The 23,668-nt window shown below is 40.5% G+C and overlaps 1 protein-coding gene across 1 annotated transcript in view; it reads left to right on the top strand.

The window, feature by feature from the left end:
- Positions 1-23,668, top strand: part of DZANK1 (double zinc ribbon and ankyrin repeat domains 1) — a 230,236-nt gene that overhangs the window by 35,012 nt on the left and 171,556 nt on the right. Inside the window, exons 4-5 of the mRNA XM_053711996.1 lie at positions 4,870-4,983; positions 5,932-6,024. Coding sequence (XP_053567971.1) covers positions 4,870-4,983; positions 5,932-6,024 — 207 coding nt within the window. The remainder of the gene's footprint in view (positions 1-4,869; positions 4,984-5,931; positions 6,025-23,668) is intronic.

Raw genomic sequence — 23,668 nt, 5'->3', positions numbered from 1 at the left:
TACTCTTGTATCAAGTACCAGGGTATAATTCTCCGGTACTATAATAGACATGAAAATATTTATGGAAGGCCAGAGAGGCTAGCTTCAACATGTCTTGCTCTCCAGACCTCCTTAGGGACATCTGTGGCTTGGTGTATGGAGGTAATTGGTCTCATGTTGTCTAGCATGAACATCCATTCCTTTGTCAGTTTTCACCTCAGACTGTTGCAACTGCGCATGCTGAAGCAGTGGAACGGCGATCATTCGGATCTGTCTCCACAGATTTCTCTGGACAACCAATCGAGAGAATCGCTCTTTTGATGTTTTTGTCAGGATCTTTTGTCCCAAGGGATGTCCGTCTCGAAACCATCCTGAGTGATCATGACTACGTTTGCGAGTCTGTCAGGATGGGGAGCTTTTTGGGGTGCAATGAAGGCACAGGGCCTATGGACTCGGGAGGAAATGCTCCTTCCCGATCGCATTTTGGATCTTGGGCAATATGCAATGCTCTGAAGGCTTGGCCTCTGATGTTTCGTCCCAGTTTATCAGATTCCAATCGGACAATATATCCTCGGTGGCTTCCATCAACCACAAGTGGGCAACGAGAAGCTCCCTAGCTATGAGGGAAGTATCTCGGTTTCTGGAGTGGGCGGAGATCCACATTGTACACTGTCAGCGATCCACATTCTGGGTGTGGACAACTGGGAAGCGGATTCCTCAAGCAGACATTCCTTTCATCCGTGGGAATGGGCTCTCCATCCCGAGTGTTGGCGGAGATTTGCCAGAGCAAGATCTTATGATGTCTCAATACCAAGCTACCCCGATATGGGTCGAAGTACAGTGATCCTCAGGCAGAGCTAACAGATGCATTAGCGGTGCCTTGGAGGTTCAATCTAATTTATCTTTTCCGGCCGTTACCACGAATTCCTAGTGTAGTGGTTCAAATCAGGCAGGTGTCGGTGATACTGACTGCTCTGTCTGGTCGTGAAGGATATGGTTCACGGACTAGTGGGGATGTCGTTATTCCCTCCGTGGAAGTTACCTTGTTGCAGGGATCTGCTGACCAAGGTCTCTTTGTTTATCTATGTCTAGATCTCTGAGGCTGATTGCGTGGCGATTGAACGATTAGTCCTAGCCAAGAGAGGGTTTTCTGAGAGTGTTATCTTGCTCTCATTCAAGCTCGTAGCTGGTTGCTTGTCGGATCTGTCATAAGGTGTGGAGGACCTACTTATTTTGTTCTCCAGGATGAACAGGAGAAGGGCCTTTCTGCAAGTCCCCTGAGGGGACAGATTTCGGCCCTGTCTGTGTTACTGCACAGGAGGTTTGCGGAACTTCCTGATGTGCAGTCACTTGTTAAGGCTCTGCTAGGAGCAGACCTGTTTTTAGATCTATTGCTCCTCCTTGGAGTTTAAATCTTGTTCTTTGGCTTTTGCACGGGCTCCATTGGAGTCGATGCATGAAGTGGACAATAAATAATGTTTTGGAAGGTTCCTTTTCTACGGACTATTGCTTCTGCACGCAGAATATCTATGATTGCTGCCTTGCAATGCATCTCCTTATTTGGCTTTCCATGCTGATAAGGCTGTTCTACAACCCTAGTTAGGTTTTCTTCCTAAGGTTGTGTCAATTTGCAACATCAATCAAGAGATTGTGGTTTCTTTCTATATCCTACTTTTTTCTTTTTCGTTGAAGGAACGTTTTCAATGTAATTCTAGATGTGGTTTGTGCCTTGAAGTTCTATCTTCAGGCCACAAAGGAATTTAGACAAACTTCTTTCTCTCTTTGTTCTCTTTCCGGGAAGTGTGGGAGTCAGAGGGCCTCTTCGACTTCTTTATCTTTTTGGCTGAGGAGTGTCCTCCGTTTCGCATTGAGACAGTGGGACATAAGCCTCCTCTGAGGATTACGGCTCATTTAACTAGAGCTGTGGCCTCTTCTTGGGCCTTAAGAACAAGGCTTCTATGGAGCAGTTTTGTAAGGCTGCTACTTGGTCCTCTTTACTCTTTACGTACTGTTGGAAGATTTTAAAAATTTTATGTTTTTGCTTCGGCGGAAGCAGCTTTTTGGAGAAAAGTTCTGCAGGCTGTGGTGCCCTCAGTATAGGGTCCACCTCCTTTTTCCCTCCTGTTTTTGTCATCATTCAAGTGTACTCTGGAGCTTGGGTATATAAGATGGAAAACATAAATTATGCTTACCTGATAATTTCATTTCCATCTGTGGGAGTAGAGTCCACTGCTCCCGCCTGTTTCTCCGGGAGGCGGACCTAAATTTAATATTATTCTTCTGGCACCATTTATACCCTGATATTTCTCCTACTGTTTCTTGTTCTTTTGGCAGAATGACTGGGGGATGAGGGGAGTGGGGGAGGTATTTAAGCCTTTGGCTGGGGTATCTTTGCCTCCTGGTGGTGAGGTTCTTAATTCCCACAAGTAATGAATGAAGCAGTGGACTCTCCTCCAACAGATGGAAATTAAATTTTCAGGTAAGCATAATTTATGTTTTTGTGCTTTCTTTGGTGCACATGTGCGCCTAGGCGAGAGAGAATAGAGTGGGAGAATTTTGTGGTCGTATTTGCTTATCTTTAGGTGTAATTTTGCTTTGATAAATAGGAGAACAATTCCGACAGCGTATTTATAGGCGTAAATGAGGGATAATTACAATGATAAATGGAGCCTATAGGGCCCAATGTTAAGTGTCATGACAATGGCAATATTTTAAAAAGGGTTCCGTTGTGTGATCAAGATTGCCAGTGAATTGTTAAGGAAGGGCTAGAGTCAGTTTTTGAAGGCAGTCATGCCGAGAGGCCTTTTACTATACATTTCTGTGGGTGGTGATGCTTTTCTGATAGTGATGGAAGTTTAAAGACGCATTGTCACCTACATTAAAGGTGTTGGTAATTGTTTCCATTATACAGTAGTAAGGTGAAATACAATTTACATGTGTCAACAGAAACTTAAGCTTTTTTGTTAAAATACAATAGTAAAACTGGGACATCAATAATATAGCTATAGGAGCTGGGGATTGTGGGTATATTTTACACGTATAAATGTTTTTTTTTTATGTGTGTTTTATAGTATAATGCTATAATATGTATTTTAAGTCTTGCTATGATTAAAAAAAAAATAATATATAGTTTTTTGATTTTGCCGTGTTTTTAGGAAGAAGATTTCATGCTATTAATATTTCATAGAAGACAGTAGCCACGGCTTTCTAGTTTTACAAAAGTGCGTTGTTTTTTGTTTTTTTACTTTGCACTGTGTAAAATGAGTTTTTTTTAGAATTGGTATTTTTAATATTCTATTAAATTGCCAATATAAGATCTTACTTTTCTGAACGTGTTATACTTATTATTTTGTGATCGCACTGTAACAAACTTGTCATTAATATAGAACACGTTTGTTACAATGCAGTCGCAATATTATAGGCATAACAGTTTCACAACAGTGAGAACTTAAATTGGCAAAAAAGAAATAGAATATGAAAAACATAAATTAAAAAAAAAGTTTTAAAAAGTGCAAAGTTAATAAAAAACCTGCACTTTTGAAAAACTAGAAAGTTGCGGCTACTGTCTGGTATGACATATTAATATCGTGAACACAAAAAAACACGGCAAAAGCAAAAAATATCCCAAAAGACATGATAAAATACATATATAATGAAACATTGTATATACATGTATAATATTCCCTCATCCCCACAGCTCCTATAGGTTTAATAGTAAGGTGTTTTTGTTTTTTGGTCTGTTAACAATGGAGATCACAGACATAACAAATATATAGGTGTTCTGTGAGAGTTCCATGGGAGTAACCTGTATTTGAATGGGGAAACGTTGCTATGACTTTCTCATTTTAAAAGCACTGTCCTCCATCTTGGATGGACCTTTTCAGCCATATTAGTCTCTCTAGCATTTCAGTGGTGAGATCTTCCATTGTGAGATATCTAGTGAATGTTCAGTGAAAATTAATTTGCAATTTTATTATTGGAATTGGTACTACATAGAAACCATTTTTTGTTTTAGTGAACTCAAAGTCTGTGTTGTTTGAACATACATTAAATACACGCCCCCCCCTTCCACGCCGGGATCTGAGATCTTCTGGCGATGTTGGTGGACTATTGCTGAAACTGCCTATTATTTTCTATGTAAGGCACATTGCCAGTCATCGTAACAGAGCAGGTCAGCCCACTTTCTTTTAAAATATCACCAGACCCACAAATTGCGAGACTGGCAAGACCCCATAAAATTCTTGTTGTTCTGTCAATGATTTTACCTCAGGCCCCTAGTGAGCTGATGACGAGAGGCATATGTGTGTAGCCACCAATCACTAGCTAGCTACCAGAAGTGTATTTCAAATGCTGAAATAAAGGTAAATTTGCTATTTGTAAACTATTTAATACAGTACAGCAGGTAAAATGGATCAATGTGAACATACAAAAAGGGAGAAAAAATAGGGTACATTGTCCTTTTAATTAAATAATAGAGAAGAAGAATCACAATCACAATAAGAGTTCAATGTATTTAAAGCTGCTGCATGAACAGCCTTTCATATGGGCTGGGCTGTCTCCCACTCCACTGGGTGGTTGATTTCTGCATCTGTCTCTTGTTTACATACAGCAGTATGGAAATTCCCAGTACATGTGGCAGTTTCAACAGGTGAAAGCAGCTATTTCAAATGGCAAAGTAAAGGTAAAGGAAGTGGTTACAAACAATTTAATATACTCCAGCAGGTCAAATGGATCACTTTGAAACATTAAAGGGTAGAAAATCTTATAGTACGTCTAAAGTTTTTTTCAAGTTTTGACTGTTGTTTTTGTTGTTGTTTTGTTATGCTGGGTAATAAATATTTGCACAAATAGTTGTGTTTCCTTTAAATCAGTACTGTTTTTTCATTCTAGATGGGGCTGTGTGTAGAATGCCGGAGCATGGTCCCAATGAACACCCCTTCCTGTATCGTGTGTGAAGCACCACTGTTTGCACAGATGCAACCACAAGCCAGCATACATCTAAAGGTAACCAGTCTATGGAACAGCCAAAACTAACTTTTGTTAATATGCTTGAGATATCATAAAGATAAGAAATCATACAGCTCTAACAGGATGATATAACATAAAAAGAACTGTTTGTATCACAAGCCAAGTGTGGGTCAAGTATAGTAAGAGATATTGATGAAGCATTATACAAATAGCTACACCAGAACCAGAAGTGTTCATGATATAAAGTTTGCGAGTAATAGGTTCAAGAGTAATTTTCAAGAGCAGTTCTTTACAAAAATGATAACTGATACATAGAATATACCGTAGGTTGTAAAACACATATTGTAAGGGGAAGCAAGAATACATGAGCTATGCATATTCCTATCCGAAGAATAAATTGATCATTTCAGAAAGAAATTAAGGACAGGCTAAAATAGCATTTTGGTTCTTATCCAATGTTCATGCAAAGGAGTGAGAATCAGAAGCACATAGTTTTATTAGTTCTCCATAATTAAATTGACATATAAGTCACTAACCAATTTAAACCCTTTTAAAAACAGTTACTTTAGCATTACAGGAACATACTAATGCAAAAATAAAATGCACATTAACGCTGCTGAGCAATACATGACTGACGGGCCTGCTAAGGAACTGCAATGCATTGTGGCTCCTAAACATGGCTTTAGACACATTTTTATTAACCCCTTTGCATTTAGTGCAAAAATAAAATACTCTTCCAACATTTTAAATCAAGGGTTGACAAATCTGTTTAAAATTTAGTTCAGAGTGTTTAATTAAAACCAGCAAAAAATGTATTAATATTATTACAATGTACTACAACCATAAAAAACAGTTTTCATAAAATAAATTACTAATTTGCTGCTATTGTAATTGAAATGTTGGTTTCTAAGTTCTAAGGATTTAAGGAGCAATACATTAAAATATTTTAATTTTAATCATTTTATTTATTTGCTTATTTTAAAGGACAAAGCAATATGTCGGTTTTGTGGAACTGGGAATCCTATAAATCTGAAACATTGTGTGACTTGTGAGGCCAGGCTGCCAGAAGCTCAAACGGTACAAATATATTTTTTTAATTGCTTAAATATTGCATTATTTAATTAATATATAAAGACTTTGTGAAGTAGCTGAGTGCATACTTTTAGCTGGCCAATTCACAAAAGGTTATTTCTTTCCTAAGACATGGAGAGTCCACAACATCGTTCCAATTACTAGTGAGATATTCAACTCCTAGCCAGCAGGAGGAGGCAAAGAGCACCCCAGCACAGCTGTTAAGTGTAACTTCCCTTACCCATAACTCCATTCTCTTTGCCTCTGTCAATAGAGGTTGTGCGAAGATGGTGTCTGAAGATATTGAATATTTTAATGGGTACTTTTCCTTGCAAGCAAGGATTAGGGGCTATGCTGTGTCCAGGCTAGGCGAACTCTGTATGTGCTTCGCCTATAACTGCGCCCCAGCTCGCCTCCGGAGAAGCGTACATGTGCGCCTGAATTTATAAAAAAAAAGACGCAACTTTGCGCAGACGAGCTAGGGCGTAATAATGATAAATTTTGCCTGTCGGAAAAAGCATTTAGTCCCTATTTATCACAGTACATCCCTATAAATAGTTACGCCAGCATGTTTTGATTATTAAAGCATGTTTTGATTATTAAAGCATGTTTTGATTATTAAAGCATGTTTTGATTATTAAAGCGTTTTTAAGGTAACTATTTAGCTTATATTTATATTATATTATGTTTCTGTGCTGTTTTTGCCTTATGTTGATAATTTAAGATCGCAAAAATAAATATATCAATATACTGTATATATATATATATATATATATATATATATATATATATATATATAGGAATAAGTAAAATGTGTCTCCTCAATGGACTGAGTTGACACAAGTGATACTCTGTAGTAGGCGCTAGTCAAAAAGTGAGTAGGAAATAGTGGCAGCTATAGAGGACAAATACTGGGAGGGTTGTGAAGCCCTAGACAGTAAGAGTAAATGTATATTCAAAGATGGATACAGCGCCTATATGTCCAATATACTGTTGGGGTATGTGAAGAGTAAAAAAATGGGTAAAAAGAAAATTAAAAAATAATAAAAGATAAATAAATAAAATAAAATAAATGAAAGTCCAGCTAAAAATTGCATACAAAATATATGAACTCAGAAACAATGTTCATATGAGTCCTAAAAATGATATAATTCGTAGTGAATCTCCAGATGTAGTTGATATACAGTTATAGATGGTATATAATACCCTTACCAGATATTACCTCAATCGAATGAGGTAAGTATGCCGCACTGGGGGTATATATAGATGATTGGATTTCCTCCTTGTATCCAGCTGTAGTGCCTCTTGTGGTATTCGTTGACCTCTTGGAGTATGCAGGGATGTGTTTCTGATGGTGAATAGATCCCTTACACTTCCTGTGGGTTAGTGGTTGGCCTCTTGGAGTGCTTTTTCTGTCCTGGTATTAACTTTCTCCAACTGGCTAATTCTTTTCTCCTCACATTTCTTTAGATTAATGTCCCTTGCTAACACATCTTGAATAATAGATTGTTCTTCTGTTGACAGGAAACTTAGATCTAGAAAGCAAATTTCTTGCTGGTATTTTTGTGATGCAGGAAACTATAAGCGCTGCAGCAGCGGTCTGCTTTTTCACACGCTTGTCTGTCTCTAGAGCTGACATAGGGCTCCATGTACTAAGCAGTCAGCGAGCTTCCCGCAAATATTTTCGCGTCAAAACTCGCACACTGATATGTACAAAGCCGTCAACTATGTTCAAAACCACATTTTTAAAATTGCGAGCGTACTTATCCGCCATACTTCGCTACCTCTCCATTTTTCACTGTAAATAGACAGACTTGACCACCAACTCGCAATAAACTAATGTACTAAAAAATCTATTTATCCGCTCGCTACATTTTCCGCTCCCACCTTGTTATTTTTGTCTCGCCACCTTTTAGGTGTCGGGCAAGGTACAAAACAATAGGAAAGTCAATGTAGACGCCAGTCTAGACATATAAAAAAGGCAGTAATATCGTCATTGTACTTACATTGTTGATTTCAGCAGTTATAGAGACACTTCTCTATTTGTTTCTTCTCCGTGTGATGCAAAACCGGTCTAGAAGACAGAATACTGGAATAAATGTTGCAAATCGATTAGTTAGAAGAAGGAGCGTTCGTAACCCCGTGTATTCCTTCTATTGGTTGGTTTGCATGACCTTTCTGACCGAGAGATCATACAAAGATTCTGGCTTGATCGTGAATCCATATTACACCTGTATCGAGAGAGAGAAGATTATTTGGAGCCGATGACGGCGCGTTCACAAGCTATTCCGGGACTATTGAAACTATTAGCTGCATTGCATTTTATGGCAACAGGCTCCTTTCAGGCGGTTTCTAGCGTCATTATTGGAATAAGTCAATCAGCATTTTCACGTCACTTAACAAAAGTCATAGAGGATATGATTTATGACATTTAAGTACATTAGCTTAGTCGCGGCGAGCGAGGCGTCAAATTTATTAATAATCCGCCACTGCTCGCGGCGGGCTAGACATCTCTATTTCTGGGTGGATTTTTAGTACATAGTGACAGCAGACACCATTTTGCCCGTGACGAGTAACAGCGAGTTTATCCGCGTCTACAATGTCGGATTAATTGACGGCTTAGTACATGGAGCCCATAGTCTGGCAGTATGTGTGATAAGTTTATGGTTAGGACTGCAATACACTATAGCAGTTTCACCAAATGACCCTCAGCATAGCCTTCTCCGGAAGGTGCCAGTGTAGGTACTGGAGTTTGGATAACCCCATCTTAGTGTAATTATATATGGGCTGCTGTTTGTTTTTGGGGAGTTGCTTCTCCTTTGCCGCCATTGTTCTTTCATGTGGTGTTTCGCGCTTCAACTTAGACCTTGAAAATGATGCGCCCCTGTATAAGGGTTTCTCCAGGGGATCAGTGTTAGAATATAATCCAGTATCAAATGCTTTTAATATTTTGGGCGCTTTTCTCTACGCTACTTATGCAGAGGGCGTGTTACTCCCTGTGGAATCTTGTATCTCTGGGGTTTGTATAATGACCACCGGGGGTCTTATCGTTACAGGGAATTATCTACATTTCTTGTTCAAGAGCTTCTAGCTATATGCTTTGTTTTCAGCCTTTTTCTATAGTGTCTCTATAGAATGTGTGGTTCGCTCTAGTGTTTGTGTACATGTATATGTATTACTATTGTCACAGTCAGAATGAGGAATAAAAGGGATGTTTGAGATACAATTCAGAAGTTTGCCCTACAGTATTTCCTTTCAGGACGTTTTTCTCCTGTTTGTACTGTGTTTTCATAGTTTTTACCACCATCTAGTGGCTGCTAAAGGTTAACACAGGCTCTTTGTTTTTAGCCATGTTTCCATGAGGAAACTTCTATATTCAGTTAGTGGGCTTTATCAATCTCTTTCTTAGGAGATTGCTGCTCTGTTTTAGTTACATCTTTATAAAAGGTGCTTTATTTCAGTGACTTGCACAGTTTCAATGCGTCATACTTCACATATTAGTGTTTTAGGACACTATTATTATTTTTATCTGGTATTTGTGCCGCGATTCAACAGATTCTGCAGCGCTAAATACTAATATATAGTTATTTCTATATTTTTATGAATACAATCCAGTAAGTTTTATATTATTGAAGTGATATTTATTTATGCCGTGACATGTTTTTCATGTCTCTTGCTTTATTTGTTAGTGCTTTTATTTGAGAAATAAAATGTATTATATTAAGATTTATTATATTTCTGTAAATATATGATTCATGTCTCAGACTATGATTCCTAGTGTTTTTTAGCAGACTAGTATATTAATCCTATTTTATTTATAGGATTACTATATTAAAATCCTTATCTTTTTGAGGTGCCCTTCGTCTTCTGAATCGTTTTTTCCTTTGATGGGGCTGGATGTCTTATTCATTTCTGTGACCTCTTTTTTGTCTGATTTTATATAGGTCTTTCTCATACACATTTTGTTTTATCTGTTATGACCGCCTTTTGCTTGCAGTTCAATGTTATCAGAGTTCATTTAATATATAAGATATTTAAATAATGTGTATGCTGCATGCTCTCTATCTCTTTCATAGTAAGAGATGACTGATCAGTTGGTAGCATGTAAGACTTTTTATTTAGTCATTGATATGATTTTAATTTTTATTATACATAGCATATATATTATATGCCATGGTTTTAGTTTTCCTGTTTTTATTGTGGGAATCAGTATTTATTTTTTCTCTCTTATGAGAAGAACTGTTTGTGGCTCCACAAAGCATCCTCCAGTGGCTCAGATTGACCCTCTGGCTTCTGAACCTGGAGTCCTGGGTTGAATCCCAGACAGAGCCCAGCAACGGAGTCACCAGCGGCGTCCTCGCTGTGCGGTTTGCATTCAGGCATATTATTTTCCATTGATTGTTTATTATCCTTTTTTATGTAAGGATACTATTTCAACTTGTATGGTACATGTATCATACTTTTAGTGTCTTTATTGACACTACTTTAAACTCATAGGGAGGTAAGTTTTCTAAATGTGTGTGACATATGATTTCTGCTATCATACTCAATCTCTTAGTGTTATTTAGGACACTAATCTATAGTTTTTCTATGTTATCATTTGTAGGACTACTATAGCGTCTTTTCCCTTATATGTGATGAAAAATTGCACATTTCTGCAAATTGCGTGGTTTCCTGTTTCTGATATATTTTATTCCTATCGCAGGGCCCAGTGGCTACAGCTGACTTTTTTTGTCCAGATCTAAGATTTAGTCCAGGTTTGGCTGTCGTTATTTCTTGGTGGAAATGGAGCCCTCCTTCCTCTGGACTAGAAGTGTAGTCCCTAGGGTTTGCTTGGGTGCTGCTGAAATTGCTCTGTGGTTAAGTTGCAGCTTCATATCTAAAACTTTCTGGTTTGATACCTATATTGGGAGCAGGCTTATGTATCCCAGTGATTAGCCTTGTTGCTTGTAACTCACAGGTTGTTGGTTCGTATCAGCTGCTGGCGCTGGATGTTTCTTTTCTCTTCTTCCTTTAATTATGAGCAGATTTTGACCTCATGGCGGTCAACTCTGCCTTGGGATAGGGGCAACAATCTACTCCTTGGAGTTTAGTAGCCTTTCTTTGATTTTAAATCTGTGTGAAGGGTCAGCCCCCAGTCCAAGCATGGATCAAGTAAGGGGTAGGTTTTCCTTCTTTCAGCAGGCTTGGGTTTGCCATGTCCAGAATACTTTGGCCAGTGGAAGTAGTATCTCAGGTTTCCGGGATGGAATCTTATCTTGTCCTCACTGAGGTTGATTTCTCCTGTTAAGAGTGTTTGCAGATCGGATCAGGAGAAGCTTTATTAAAAGATCTCGCCTCTTTAGAAGTTGTCCAGTTCTTCTGGCGGATCAAGGTCTAGAATCCTTTTCATCCTGTTTGTCAAGCAGGAGGGTATTTTATTTACCTATTTTAAACCTAGAGGGTCTCTTTTTCCATAGGCCTGAAGGACGCGTGTATATCACGGGTCATTCTATATCTTGCGATTTGTTTTTTTGGACAAACTGCTCTTCTTTTTTCTTTTTTTTTTTTCTTAGCCCTTCTTGTAGGCTGTGCCACTGCTCCTCGATATCGAGGAGGCCAAAGTAGCCTAGTGGTTAGCTTTGTGGTTTTGCAACTCAAAGGTTGTTGGTTCTCTTCTGTCAGGCTATGTAAATAACAAAGGATATTAGGATCTCAACTACAGACCTTGCAGTGAAATGTATAATTTGTATCACCTTGAATACTGAACTATCTTTTTTATAGCCCAGGTTTTACTTAGTGAATTTTATAGAAATTGTTAGATCAAAGAGCTGCAACAGTTACATGTATAGTTGCAACTGAGACTTAGGATAACTAGTTGCTTGGCATATGTAAGTTTAGATATGTGGCAATATATATATCAGCTTTGTTTAAGCCTAAGGTACTTAATATGGCTAGGCTTGACAATAACTGTACTGAGCAACGGTTGCCTTTTACTAAAGTTTGTCTCTCTCCCTGCTGCTGTGCTTGCTATTAATTATACAGAGCAGTTATGCTGCTGCGGTTGGAGCAGTCTCCTGTGTGAGCCGAGAGCAGAGCAGGCTTGTGTCTATCCTATCCGGTTACGGATGCGTGAGAGGGCGTGGCCAAACTCCGGTGCTGCAGTAGCACTAACAAACGGCAATCCGGTGCAGAGTAATGACTCTGAATTGCTGAGGGTAATTTCCAGAGAGACAGGTGGTTCCTGGTAAGCAGCTTGTCACAGCAGAAGTTCAGCAGCTAGTTCACAATTTAGGAGAACTGTCCGTTTCAGGATTAGGCCAGGAAGAAAGTTCAATCCTATGGCAATGTAATATACAGGATAGATATATAAAGCTGGTATGCAGAGTTGTATTCCAATAAGTGTTTTGTCATGCAGCAGACAGGCGTAGTTTCAGCTTGAGAGCAAAATAACTAAGCACCTGTTTAAGGTGCAATGATGACTTAAATAGGGGAGTAACCCAGGTGAACAGGAAATCCAGGGTAGGAAGGAAAAGGTGGACTGGAATCCTCACAGCTTCCAACTGCTGGGGCTGGATGTCCCTTTATATCCTTTTTTCCAGTGGAAATTGCCTCTTAGGAAGGACCTTTTATTCAAGGTTATTTTCTCTTGTTAAGTGTATCCAGTCCACGGATCATCCATTACTTGTGCTGCTATATAGCTCCTCCCCTAACTGTCATATCCAGTCATTCTCTTGCAAGCCTCAACCAAGATGGAGGTCGTAAGAGGAGTGTGGTGTTTTATACTTAGTTTATTCTTCAATCAAAAGTTTGTTATTTTTAAATGGTGCCGGAGTGTACTGTTTATCTCAGGCAGTATTTAGAAGAAGAATCTGCCTGCGTTTTCTATGATCTTAGCAGAAGTAACTAAGATCCATGGCTGTTCTCACATATTCTGAGGAGTGAGGTAACTTCAGAGAGGGAATGGCGTGCAGGTTTTCCTGCAATAAGGTATGTGCAGTTAATATTTTTCTAGGGATGGAATTTGCTAGAAAATGCTGCTGATACCGAACTAATGTAAGTAAAGCCTTAAATGCAGTTATAGCGACTGGTATCAGGCTTATTAATAGAGATACATACTCTTATAAAAGTGTATTTTAAAACGTTTGCTGGCATGTTTAATCGTTTTTTATATATGTTTGGTGATAAAACTTATTGGGGCCTAGTTTTTTTCCACATGGCTGGTTTGATTTTTGCCTAGTAACAGGCTTTCCACTGTTGCAATATGAGTGGGAAGGGCCTATTTTAGTGTTTTTCTGTGCAGCTAAAAATACTGACAGAGACATTCAGCTTCTTCCTGCATGATCCAGGACATCTCTGGAGGGCTCAAAAGGCTTCAAAGTCGTTTTTGAGGGAGGTAAAAAGCCACAGTAGAGCTGTGGCAGTTGTTGTGACTGTTTGAAAAAAAAAACAAAAAAAAAACGTTTTTGTCTTTTATTATTCAGTTTTGGGTATTAAGGGGTTAATCATCCATTTGCAAGTGGGTGCAATGCTCTGCTAACTTGTTACATACACTGTAAAAATTTTGTTAGTGAAACTGCCTTTTTTCACTGTTATTTCAAATTTTGACAAAATTTGTGTTTCTTAAAGGTGCAGTAACGTTTTTTATATTGCTTGTAAACTTGTTTAAAGTGTTTTCCAAGCTTGCTAGTCTCATTGCTAGTCTGTTTAAACATGTCTGACACAGAGGAAACTACTTGTTCATTTTGTTTGAAAGCCATGGTGGAGCCCCATAGGATAATGTGTACTAAATGTATTGATTTCACCTTAAACAGTAAAGATCAGCCTTTAACTATAAAAGAAATATCACCAGAAGATTCTGACGAGGGGGAAGTTATGCCGACTAACTCTCCCCACGTGTCAGACCCTTCGCCTCCCGCTCAGGGGATGCACGCTAATATGGCGCCAATTACATCAGGGACGCCCATAGCGATTACCTTGCAGGACATGGCTGCAATTATGAATAATACCCTGTCAGAGGTATTATCCAGGTTGCCTGAATTAAGAGGCAAGCGGGATTGCTCTGGGGTTAGGAGAAATACAGAGCGCGCAGATGCTGTAAGGGCCATGTCTGATACTGCGTCACAATATGCAGATCATGAGGACGGAGAGCTTCAGTCTGTGGGTGACATCTCTGATTCGGGGAAACCTGATTCAGAGATTTCTAATTTTAAATGTAAGCTTGAGAACCTCCGTGTGTTGCTTGGGGAGGCATTAGCTGCTCTGAATGACTGTAACACAGTTGCAGTACCAGAGAAATTGTGTAGGCTGGATAAATACTATGCGGTACCAGTGTGTACTGATGTTTTTCCTATACCTAAAAGGCTTACAGAAATTATTAGCAAGGAGTGGGATAGACCGGGGGTGCCTTTTTCCCCACCTCCTATATTTAGAAAAATGTTTCCAATAGACGCCACTACACGGGACTTATGGCAGACGGTCCCTAAGGTGGAGGGAGCAGTTTCTACTTTAGCAAAGCGTACTACTATCCCGGTTGAGGACAGTTGTGCTTTTTCAGATCCAATGGATAAAAAATTGGAGGGTTACCTTAAGAAAATGTTTATTCAACAAGGTTTTATTTTACAGCCCCTTGCATGCATTGCGCCTGTCACGGCCGCGGCGGCATTCTGGTTTGAGGCCCTGGAAGAGGCCATCCATACAGCTCCATTGACTGAAATTATTGACAAACTTAGAACACTTAAGCTAGCTAACTCATTTGTTTCTGATGCCATTGTTCATTTGACTAAACTAACGGCTAAGAATTCCGGATTCACCATCCAAGCACGTAGGGCGCTATGGCTTAAATCCTGGTCAGCTGACGTGACTTCAAAGTCTTAATTACTCAACATTCCTTTCAAGGGGCAGACCTTATTCGGGCCTGGTTTGAAGGAAATTATTGCTGACATTACTGGAGGTAAGGGTCACACCCTTCCTTAGGACAGGGCCAAAGCAAAGGCCAAACAGTCTAATTTTCGTGCCTTTCGAAATTTCAAGGCAGGTGCAGCATCAACTTCCTCTGCTTCAAAACGAGAGGGAACTTTTGCTCAATCTAAGCAGGCCTGGAAACCTAACCAGTCCTGGAACAAAGGCAAGCAGGCCAGAAAGCCTGCTGCTGCCTCTAAGACAGCATGAAGGAACGGCCCCCTATCCGGCGACGGATCTAGTAGGGGGCAGACGGATCTAGTAGGCGTGGGCAAGAGATGTTCAGGATCCCTGGGCGTTGGAGATCATATCTCAGGGATATCTTTTGGACTTCAAAGCTTCCCCTCCACAAGGGAGATTTCATCTTTCAAGGCTATCTGCAAATCAGATAAAGAAAGAGGCATTCCTACGCTGTGTGCAAGACCTCCTAGTTATGGGAGTGATCCATCCAGTTCCGCGGACGGAACAAGGACAGGGTTTTTATTCAAATCTGTTTGTGGTTCCCAAAAAAGAGGGAACCTTCAGACCAATTTTGGATCTAAAGATCTTAAACAAATTCCTCAGAGTTCCATCTTTCAAAATGGAAACTATTCGGACCATCTTACCCATGATCCAAGAAGGTCAGTACATGACCACAGTGGACTTAAAGGATGCCTACCTTCACATACCGATTCACAAAGATCATCATCGGTTTCTAAGGTTTGCCTTTTTAGACAGGCATTACCAATTTGTAGCTCTTCCCTTCGGGTTGGCTACAGCCCCGAGAATCTTTACAAAGGTTCTGGGCTCACTTCTGGCGGTTCTAAGACCGCGAGGCATAGCGGTGGCTCCGTATCTAGACGACATCCTGATACAGGCGTCAAGCTTTCAAGTTGCCAAGTCTCATACAGAGATAGTTCTGGCATTTCTGAGGTCGCACGGGTGGAAAGTGAACGAGGAAAAGAGTTCTCTATCCCCACTCACAAGAGTCTCCTTCTTAGGGACTCTTATAGATTCTGTAGAAATGAAAATTTACCTGACGGAGTCCAGGTTATCAAAACTTCTAAATGCTTGCCGTGTTCTTCACTCCATTCCGCGCCCTTCGGTAGCTCAGTGTATGGAGGTAATCGGCTTAATGGTAGCGGCAATGGACATAGTGCCATTTGCGCGCCTTCATCTCAGACCGCTGCAATTATGCATGCTGAGTCAGTGGAATGGGGATTACACAGATTTGTCCCCTCTGCTAAATCTGGATCAAGAGACCAGAGATTCTCTTCTCTGGTGGTTGTTTCGGGTACACCTGTCCAAGGGTATGACCTTTTGCAGGCCAGATTGGACAATTGTAACAACAGATGCCAGCCTTCTAGGTTGGGGTGCAGTCTGGAATTCCCTGAAGGCACAGGGATCGTGGACTCAGGAGGAGAAACTCCTTCCAATAAATATTCTGGAGTTAAGAGCGATATTCAATGCTCTTCTGGCTTGGCCTCAGTTAGCAACACTGAGGTTCATCAGATTTCAGTCGGACAACATCACGACTGTGGCTTACATCAACCATCAAGGGGGAACCAGGAGTTCCCTAGCGTTGTTAGAAGTCTCAGAAATAATTCGCTGGGCAGAGTACCACTCTTGCCACCTGTCAGCAATCCATATCCCAGGCGTGGAGAACTGGGAGGCGGATTTTCTAAGTCGTCAGACTTTCCATCCGGGGGAGTGGGAACTCCATCCGGAGGTGTTTGCTCAGTTGATTCATCGTTAGGGCAAACCAGAGTTGGATCTCATGGCGTCTCGCCAGAACGCCAAGCTTCCTTGTTACGGATCCAGGTCCAGGGACCCAGAAGCGACGCTGATAGATGCGCTAGCAGCGCCTTGGTTCTTCAACCTGGCTTATGTGTTTCCACCGTTTCCTCTGCTCCCTCGACTGATTGCCAAAATCAAACAGGAGAGAGCATCAGTGATTCTGATAGCACCTGCGTAGCCACGCAGGACTTGGTATGTAGACCTAGTGGACATGTCATCCTTTCCACCATGGACTCTGCCTCTAAGACAGGACCTTCTCATACAAGGTCCTTTCAATCATCCAAATCTAATTTCTCTGAGACTGACTGCATGGAGATTGAACGCTTGATTCTATCAAAGCGTGGCTTCTCCGAGTCAGTCATTGATACTTTAATACAGGCACTAAAGCCTGTTACCAGGAAAATCTACCACAAGATATGGAGTAAATATCTTTATTGGTGTGAATCCAAGACTTACTCATGGAGTAAAGTTAGGATTCCTAGAATATTGTCTTTTCTCCAAGAGGGCTTGGACAAAGGATTATCAGCTAGTTCCTTAAAGGGACAGATGTCTGCTCTGTCTATTCTTTTGCACAAGCGTCTGGCAGAGGTTCCAGACGTCCAGGCATTTTGCCAGGCTTTGGTTAGATTTAAGCCTGTGTTTAAACCTGTTGCTCCCCCGTGGAGCTTAAACTTGGTTCTTAAGGTTCTTCAAGGAGTTCCATTTGAACCCCTTCATTCCATTGATATTAAACTTTTATCTTGGAAAGTTCTGTTTTTGATGGCTATTTCCTCGGCTCGGAGAGTCTCTGAGCTATCTGCCTTACAATGTGATTCTCCCTATCTGATTTTTCATGCAGATAAGGTAGTTCTGCGTACCAAACCTGGGTTTTTACCTAAGGTGGTTTCTAACAAGAATATCAATCAAGAGATTGTTGTTCCATCGTTGTGCCCTAATCCTTCTTCAAAGAAGGAACGTCTTTTACATAATCTGGACGTAGTCCGTGCATTGAAGTTTTATTTACAAGCTACTAAGGATTTTCGTCAAACATCTTTCCTGTTTGTCGTTTACTCTGGACAGAGGAGAGGTCAAAAAGCTTCGGCAACCTCTCTTTCCTTTTGGCTTCGGAGCGTAATAAGCCTAGCCTATGAGACTGCTGGACAGCAGCCCCCTGAAAGGATTACAGCTCATTCTACTAGAGCTGTGGCTTCCACTTGGGCCTTCAAAAATGAGGCCTCTGTTGAACAGATTTGCAAGGCTGCGACTTGGTCTTTGCTTCACACTTTTTCAAAATTTTACAAATTTGATACTTTTGCTTCTTCGGAGGCTGTGTTTGGGAGAAAGGTTCTTCAGGCAGTGGTTCCTTCCGCTTAATCCTGCCTTGTCCCTCCCATCATCCGTGTACTTTAGCTTTGGTATTGGTATCCCACAAGTAATGGATGATCCGTGGACTGGATACACTTAACAAGAGAAAACATAATTTATGCTTACCTGATAAATTTATTTCTCTTGTAGTGTATCCAGTCCACGGCCCGCCCTGTCCTTTTAAGGCAGGTCTAAATTTTAATTAAACTACAGTCACCACTGCACCCTATGGTTTCTCCTTTCTCTGTTTGTTTTCGGTCGAATGACTGGATATGACAGTTAGGGGAGGAGCTATATAGCAGCTCTGCTGTGGGTGATCCTCTTGCAACTTCCTGTTGGGAAGGAGAATATCCCACAAGTAATGGATGATCCGTGGACTGGATACACTATAAGAGAAATAAATTTATCAGGTAAGCATAAATTATGTTTTCTTTTTCAATCTAACTTTATATGAAGCTCTCTGCTTGGACTTTTTCTGCCTAGCATTGTCTAGGTGTGGTTTTCCACATAGGGTTCCATAAGGTGGATTGTATTTTTTGGAGTAGGGTTTTCCTCACTTTCCTCTTTTTCTGTCTTTTCTCTTGGAGGACCTGGAGAAAGGCGTGACAATCAGTTCTCTGAAGGATCAGATCTCTATTATGTCAATTAATTTGCTGAAAAGTCTGGCAGCCCTGCCAGATGTTCAATCTTTTTTCAGTCCCTCATCAATATCAGGACTGTGTTTAACCCTGTTGCTCCTCCTTGGAGCCTTAATCTTGTTCTTAAAGTTTTCAGCAGGCTCTGTTTGAGCCGATGCATGTTGCTGATATAAAATTGTTATCTTGGAAGGTTTTGTTTCTTCTTGCTATTTCTTCCGCTCTCAGAGTTTATAAGCTTTCAGATCTGCAGTGTTACTCCCTGTACCTTATTTTTCATGCAGATAAGGCGGCCCTTCATACTAAATTTGGGTTCTCCCTAAGGTGGTGTCGGATCAAAACATTAATCTGGAAATTGTAGTTCCTTCTTTTTGTCCCAACCCTTCTCATAAGGAACGTCTTTTGCATGTCTTGGATGTTGTGCGTGCTCTAAAGTTTTTCCTTCAAGCTAATAAAGATTTTAGGTAATCTTCTGCCCTGTTTGTGGTTTTCTCTGGGAAGCGTAAAGGTCAGAAGGCCTCTTCTACTACTCTTTCCCTCTGGTTAATAAGTATGATTTGTTTGGCTTATGAGACTGCTGGACAGCAGCCTCCTGAGAGAATTATGGCTCATTCCACTAGGGCTGTTTCCTCTTCTTGGGCTTTTAAAAATAAAGCTTCTGTGGAACAGATTTGCAAGGCGGCAACATGATCCTCTTTGCATACTTTTTCCAAATTCTACAAATGTTATACTTTTGCCTCAGCTGAGGCTTCTTTTGGGAGAAAAGTTCTTCAGGCGGTGGTACCTTCTGTTTAGGTCCTCCTGCCTTTTTCTCCTTCCCTGTTCATTCCGTGTCCTCTAGATTGGGCAGTTGTGTTTTTTTTTTTTTTTTTTTTTAGTAAACCTCAGGCACCTCTTCACCCTTGTGTTTCTTCTTTTTCCATTTTTCTTCGGCTGAATGACTGGGGATTATGGGTAAGGGAAGTTACACTTAACAGCTTTGCTTGGGTGCTCTTTGCCTGCTCCTGCTGGCCAGGAGTTGAATATTCCACTAGTAATTGGAATGACGTTGTGGACTCTCCATGTCCAGAAAGAAAGAAATTGATCAGGTAAGCATAAATTTTGTTTTTTATAGTCAGTCCAAAGGTACCATGTAGTAACTTATGACTTAAGAGAGAGGTATCTTTTGGTTGCATGCTTGTTTTGGGATTAAAGTTAATATAAATAACATTTTTTGCAGTCGTTATCAGTTAAAGCCAAATAGGGACCTATATATATATATATATATATATATATATATATATATATATATATATATATATATATATATATATATATATATATACAGTGGATATAAAAAGTCTACACACCCCTGTTAAAATGTCATGTTTCTGTGATGTAAAAAAATGAGACAAAGATAAATCATTTCAGAACTTTTTCCACCTTTAATGTAACCTACAAACTGTACAACTCAATTGAAAAACAAACTGAAATCTTTTAGGTAAAGGGAAATAAAAAAAAAAAAAAAAAATAATATGGTTGCATAAGTGTGAACACCCTTAAACTAATACTTTATTGAAGCACCTTTTGATTTTATTACAGCACTCAGACTTTTTGGGTATGAGTTTTTCAGCATGGCACATCTTGACTTGGCAAGATTTGCCCACTCTTCTTTGCAAAAACACTCTAAATCTGTCAGAATGCGAGGGCATCTCCTGTGCACAGCCCTCTTCAGATCACCCCAAAGATTATGAATTGAATTCAGGTCTGGGCTCTGGCTGGGCCATCCCAAAACTTTAATCTTCTTCTGGTGAAGCCATTCCTTTGTTGATTTGGATGTATGCTTTGGATCGTTGTCATGCTGAAAAATGAAGTTCCTCTTCATGTTCAGCTTTCTAGCAGAAGCCTGAAGGTTTTGTGCCAATATTGTCTGGTATTTGGAACTGTTCATTATTCCCTCTACCTTGACTAAGGCCCCAGTTCCAGCTGAAGAAAAACAGCCCCAAAGCATGATGCTGACCCACCATGCTTCACTGTGAGTATGGTGTTCTTTTGGTGATATGAAGTGTTGTTTTTGCGCCAAACATATCTTTTGGAATTATGTCCAAAAAGTTCAACTTTGGTTTCATCAGACCAGAACACCTTTTGCAACATGCTTTTGGGAAACTTCAGATGTGTTTTTGCAAAATTTAGCCGGGCTTGGATGTTATTTTTTGGAAGAAAAGGCTTCCGTCTTGCCACTCTACCCCATAGCCCAGACATATGAAGAATACGGGCGATTGTTGTCACATGTACCACACAGCCAGTACTTGCCAGATATTCCTGCAGCTCCTTTAATGTTGCTGTAGGCCTCTTGGCAGCATCCCAGACCAGTTTTCTTCTCGTCTTTTCATCAATTTTGGAGGTTCTGAAATGATTTATCTTTGTCTCATTTTTTTACATCACAGAAACCTGACATTTTAACAGGGGTGTGTAGACTTTTTATATCCACTGTATATATATATATATATATACAAAACACGGAAGGGAACTGCACTCTCATACCGGGCCGGGTACACATTCTATGACCCTGCAACATGCTCAGCCCTGGGTGCCACTGGCACTCACAGGAAGCTGTGCTGTCCCCAGAGCCACAAGCAGTTAACCCCAGACAGGTCTGGGTGCAAGAACCATAGGGAAAAATTACAAAACAAATTAATACAACACACAGAGAAAACCCAGCACTCACTTACAAGCTCTCAGCTAAGATTTAAAAGCAAAACTGGAAAGGTTAGTCACCGCATCTGGCCAAATGGGACAAGCTCAGGTACCACGTCAAGGTCCTTTCCAATACCTGAGACCCTAAAACAGCCACACAATGCAAGCTTTCAGAGAGCTTGTAAGTGAGTGCTGGGTTTTCTCTGTGTGTTGTATTAATTTGTTTTGTAATTTTCCCTATGGTTCTTGCACCCAGACCTGTCTGGGGTTAACTGCTTGTGGCTCTGGGGACAGCACAGCTTCCTGTGAGTGCCAGTGGCACCCAGGGCTGAGCATGTTGCAGGGTCATAGGATGTGTACCCGGTCCGGTATGAGAGTTCAGTTCCCTTCCGTGTTTTGTATATGTCTAGGGTGATTACATATTCCTGTGCACCCTTTTTTTGTTTTCAGTTTGTTTGGATTTGAAAGCTTGCATTGTGTGGCTGTTTTAGGGTCTCAGGTATTGGAAAGGACCTTGACGTGGTACCTGAGCTTGTCCCATTTGGCCAGATGCGGTGACTAACCTTTCCAGTTTTGCTTTTAAATCTTAGCTGAGAGCTTGTAAGTGAGTGCTGGGTTTTCTCTGTGTGTTGTATTAATTTGTTTTGTAATTTTCCCTATGGTTCTTGCACCCAGACCTGTCTGGGGTTAACTGCTTGTGGCTCTGGGGACAGCACAGCTTCCTGTGAGTGCCAGTGGCACCCAGGGCTGAGCATGTTGCAGGGTCATAGGATGTGTACCCGGTCCGGTATAAGAGTGCAGTTCCCTTCCGTGTTTTGTATATGTCTAGGGTGATTACATATTCCTGTGCACCCTTTTTTTGTTTTCAGTTTGTTTGGATTTGAAAGCTTGCATTGTGTGGCTGTTTTAGGGTCTCAGGTATTGGAAAGGACCTTGATGTGGTACCTGAGCTTGTCCCATTTGGCCAGATGCGGTGACTAACCTTTCCAGTTTTGCTTTTAAATCTTAGCTGAGAGCTTGTAAGTGAGTGCTGGGTTTTCTCTCCGTGTTGTATTAATTTGTTTTGTAATTTTCCCTATGGTTCTTGCACCCAGACCTGTCTGGGGTTAACTGCTTGTGGCTCTGGGGACAGCACAGCTTCCTGTGAGTGCCAGTGGCACCCAGGGCTGAGCATGTTGCAGGGTCATAGGATGTGTACCCGGTCCGGTATGAGAGTGCAGTTCCCTTCCGTGTTTTGTATATGTCTAGGGTGATTACATATTCCTGTGCACCCTTTTTTTGTTTTCAGTTTGTTTGGATTTGAAAGCTTGCATTGTGTGGCTGTTTTAGGGTCTCAGGTATTGGAAAGGATCTTGACGTGGTACCTGAGCTTGTCCCATTTGGCCAGATGCGGTGACTAACCTTTCCAGTTTTGCTTTTAAATCTTAGCTGAGAGCTTGTGAGTGAGTGCTGGGTTTTCTCTGTGTGTTATATATATATATATATATATATAGATAGATAGATAGATAGATAGATAGATAGATAGATAGATAGATAGATAGAGGGTATTGAAAATAATCACCCCCTTTAAAATAATCAAATGTTGTTGCTTTGCAGCCTGAAATAAAGACAGACACAGTGACAGACACAGTTTTTGTTTATCCAGTTGTAAAAACTCAGTGCAACTTATAACATCCAAGTGAAAGATATAACACCAACATGTCAGACAAAAATAAAGACAATTCAAAAACAGAATCACTGAGTTGGAAAAAGGATCACCCTCTCCTAAAATTACTTATAAACTTAATCAGGTGTAGCTAATCACCTTCTCAACGGCACACACAAAGTCATTTGACCTTTAACTGTGATAAGCTGTGAGCATCTCAGTCCCTGGTAGTGCAACTGAACGAAACATCAACTATGGGTGGCAAGGCACTGTCAAAAGATCTCTGGGATAAAGTTGTGAACAGGCACAAGTCAGGAGATGGATACAAGAAAATATCAAAGGCTTTATCAATGCCTAGAAGCACAGTGAAGTCTATTATTAAGAAGTGGAAGGTATTTGCTACAATACAGACCCTCTCTGGATCAAGATGTCACTCCAAACTGGATAAAAAAGCCAGGAGAACACTGGTCAGAGAGGCTACCAAGAGGCCCACAGCAACTCTGAAGCAGTTGCAGGAATGTATGACTAAAAGTGGCCATTGTATGCATGTGACAACAATATCACTAATTCTCCACAAATGTGGCTTGTATGGGAGGGTTGCAAGAGAAAAGCCACTCCTAGAGAAAGGCCACAT

The sequence above is a fragment of the Bombina bombina genome, chromosome 4 (assembly GCF_027579735.1).
Source record: "Bombina bombina isolate aBomBom1 chromosome 4, aBomBom1.pri, whole genome shotgun sequence".
Lineage (NCBI taxonomy): Eukaryota > Metazoa > Chordata > Amphibia > Anura > Bombinatoridae > Bombina > Bombina bombina.
This window is presented reverse-complemented; position numbering and strand designations above follow the sequence as displayed.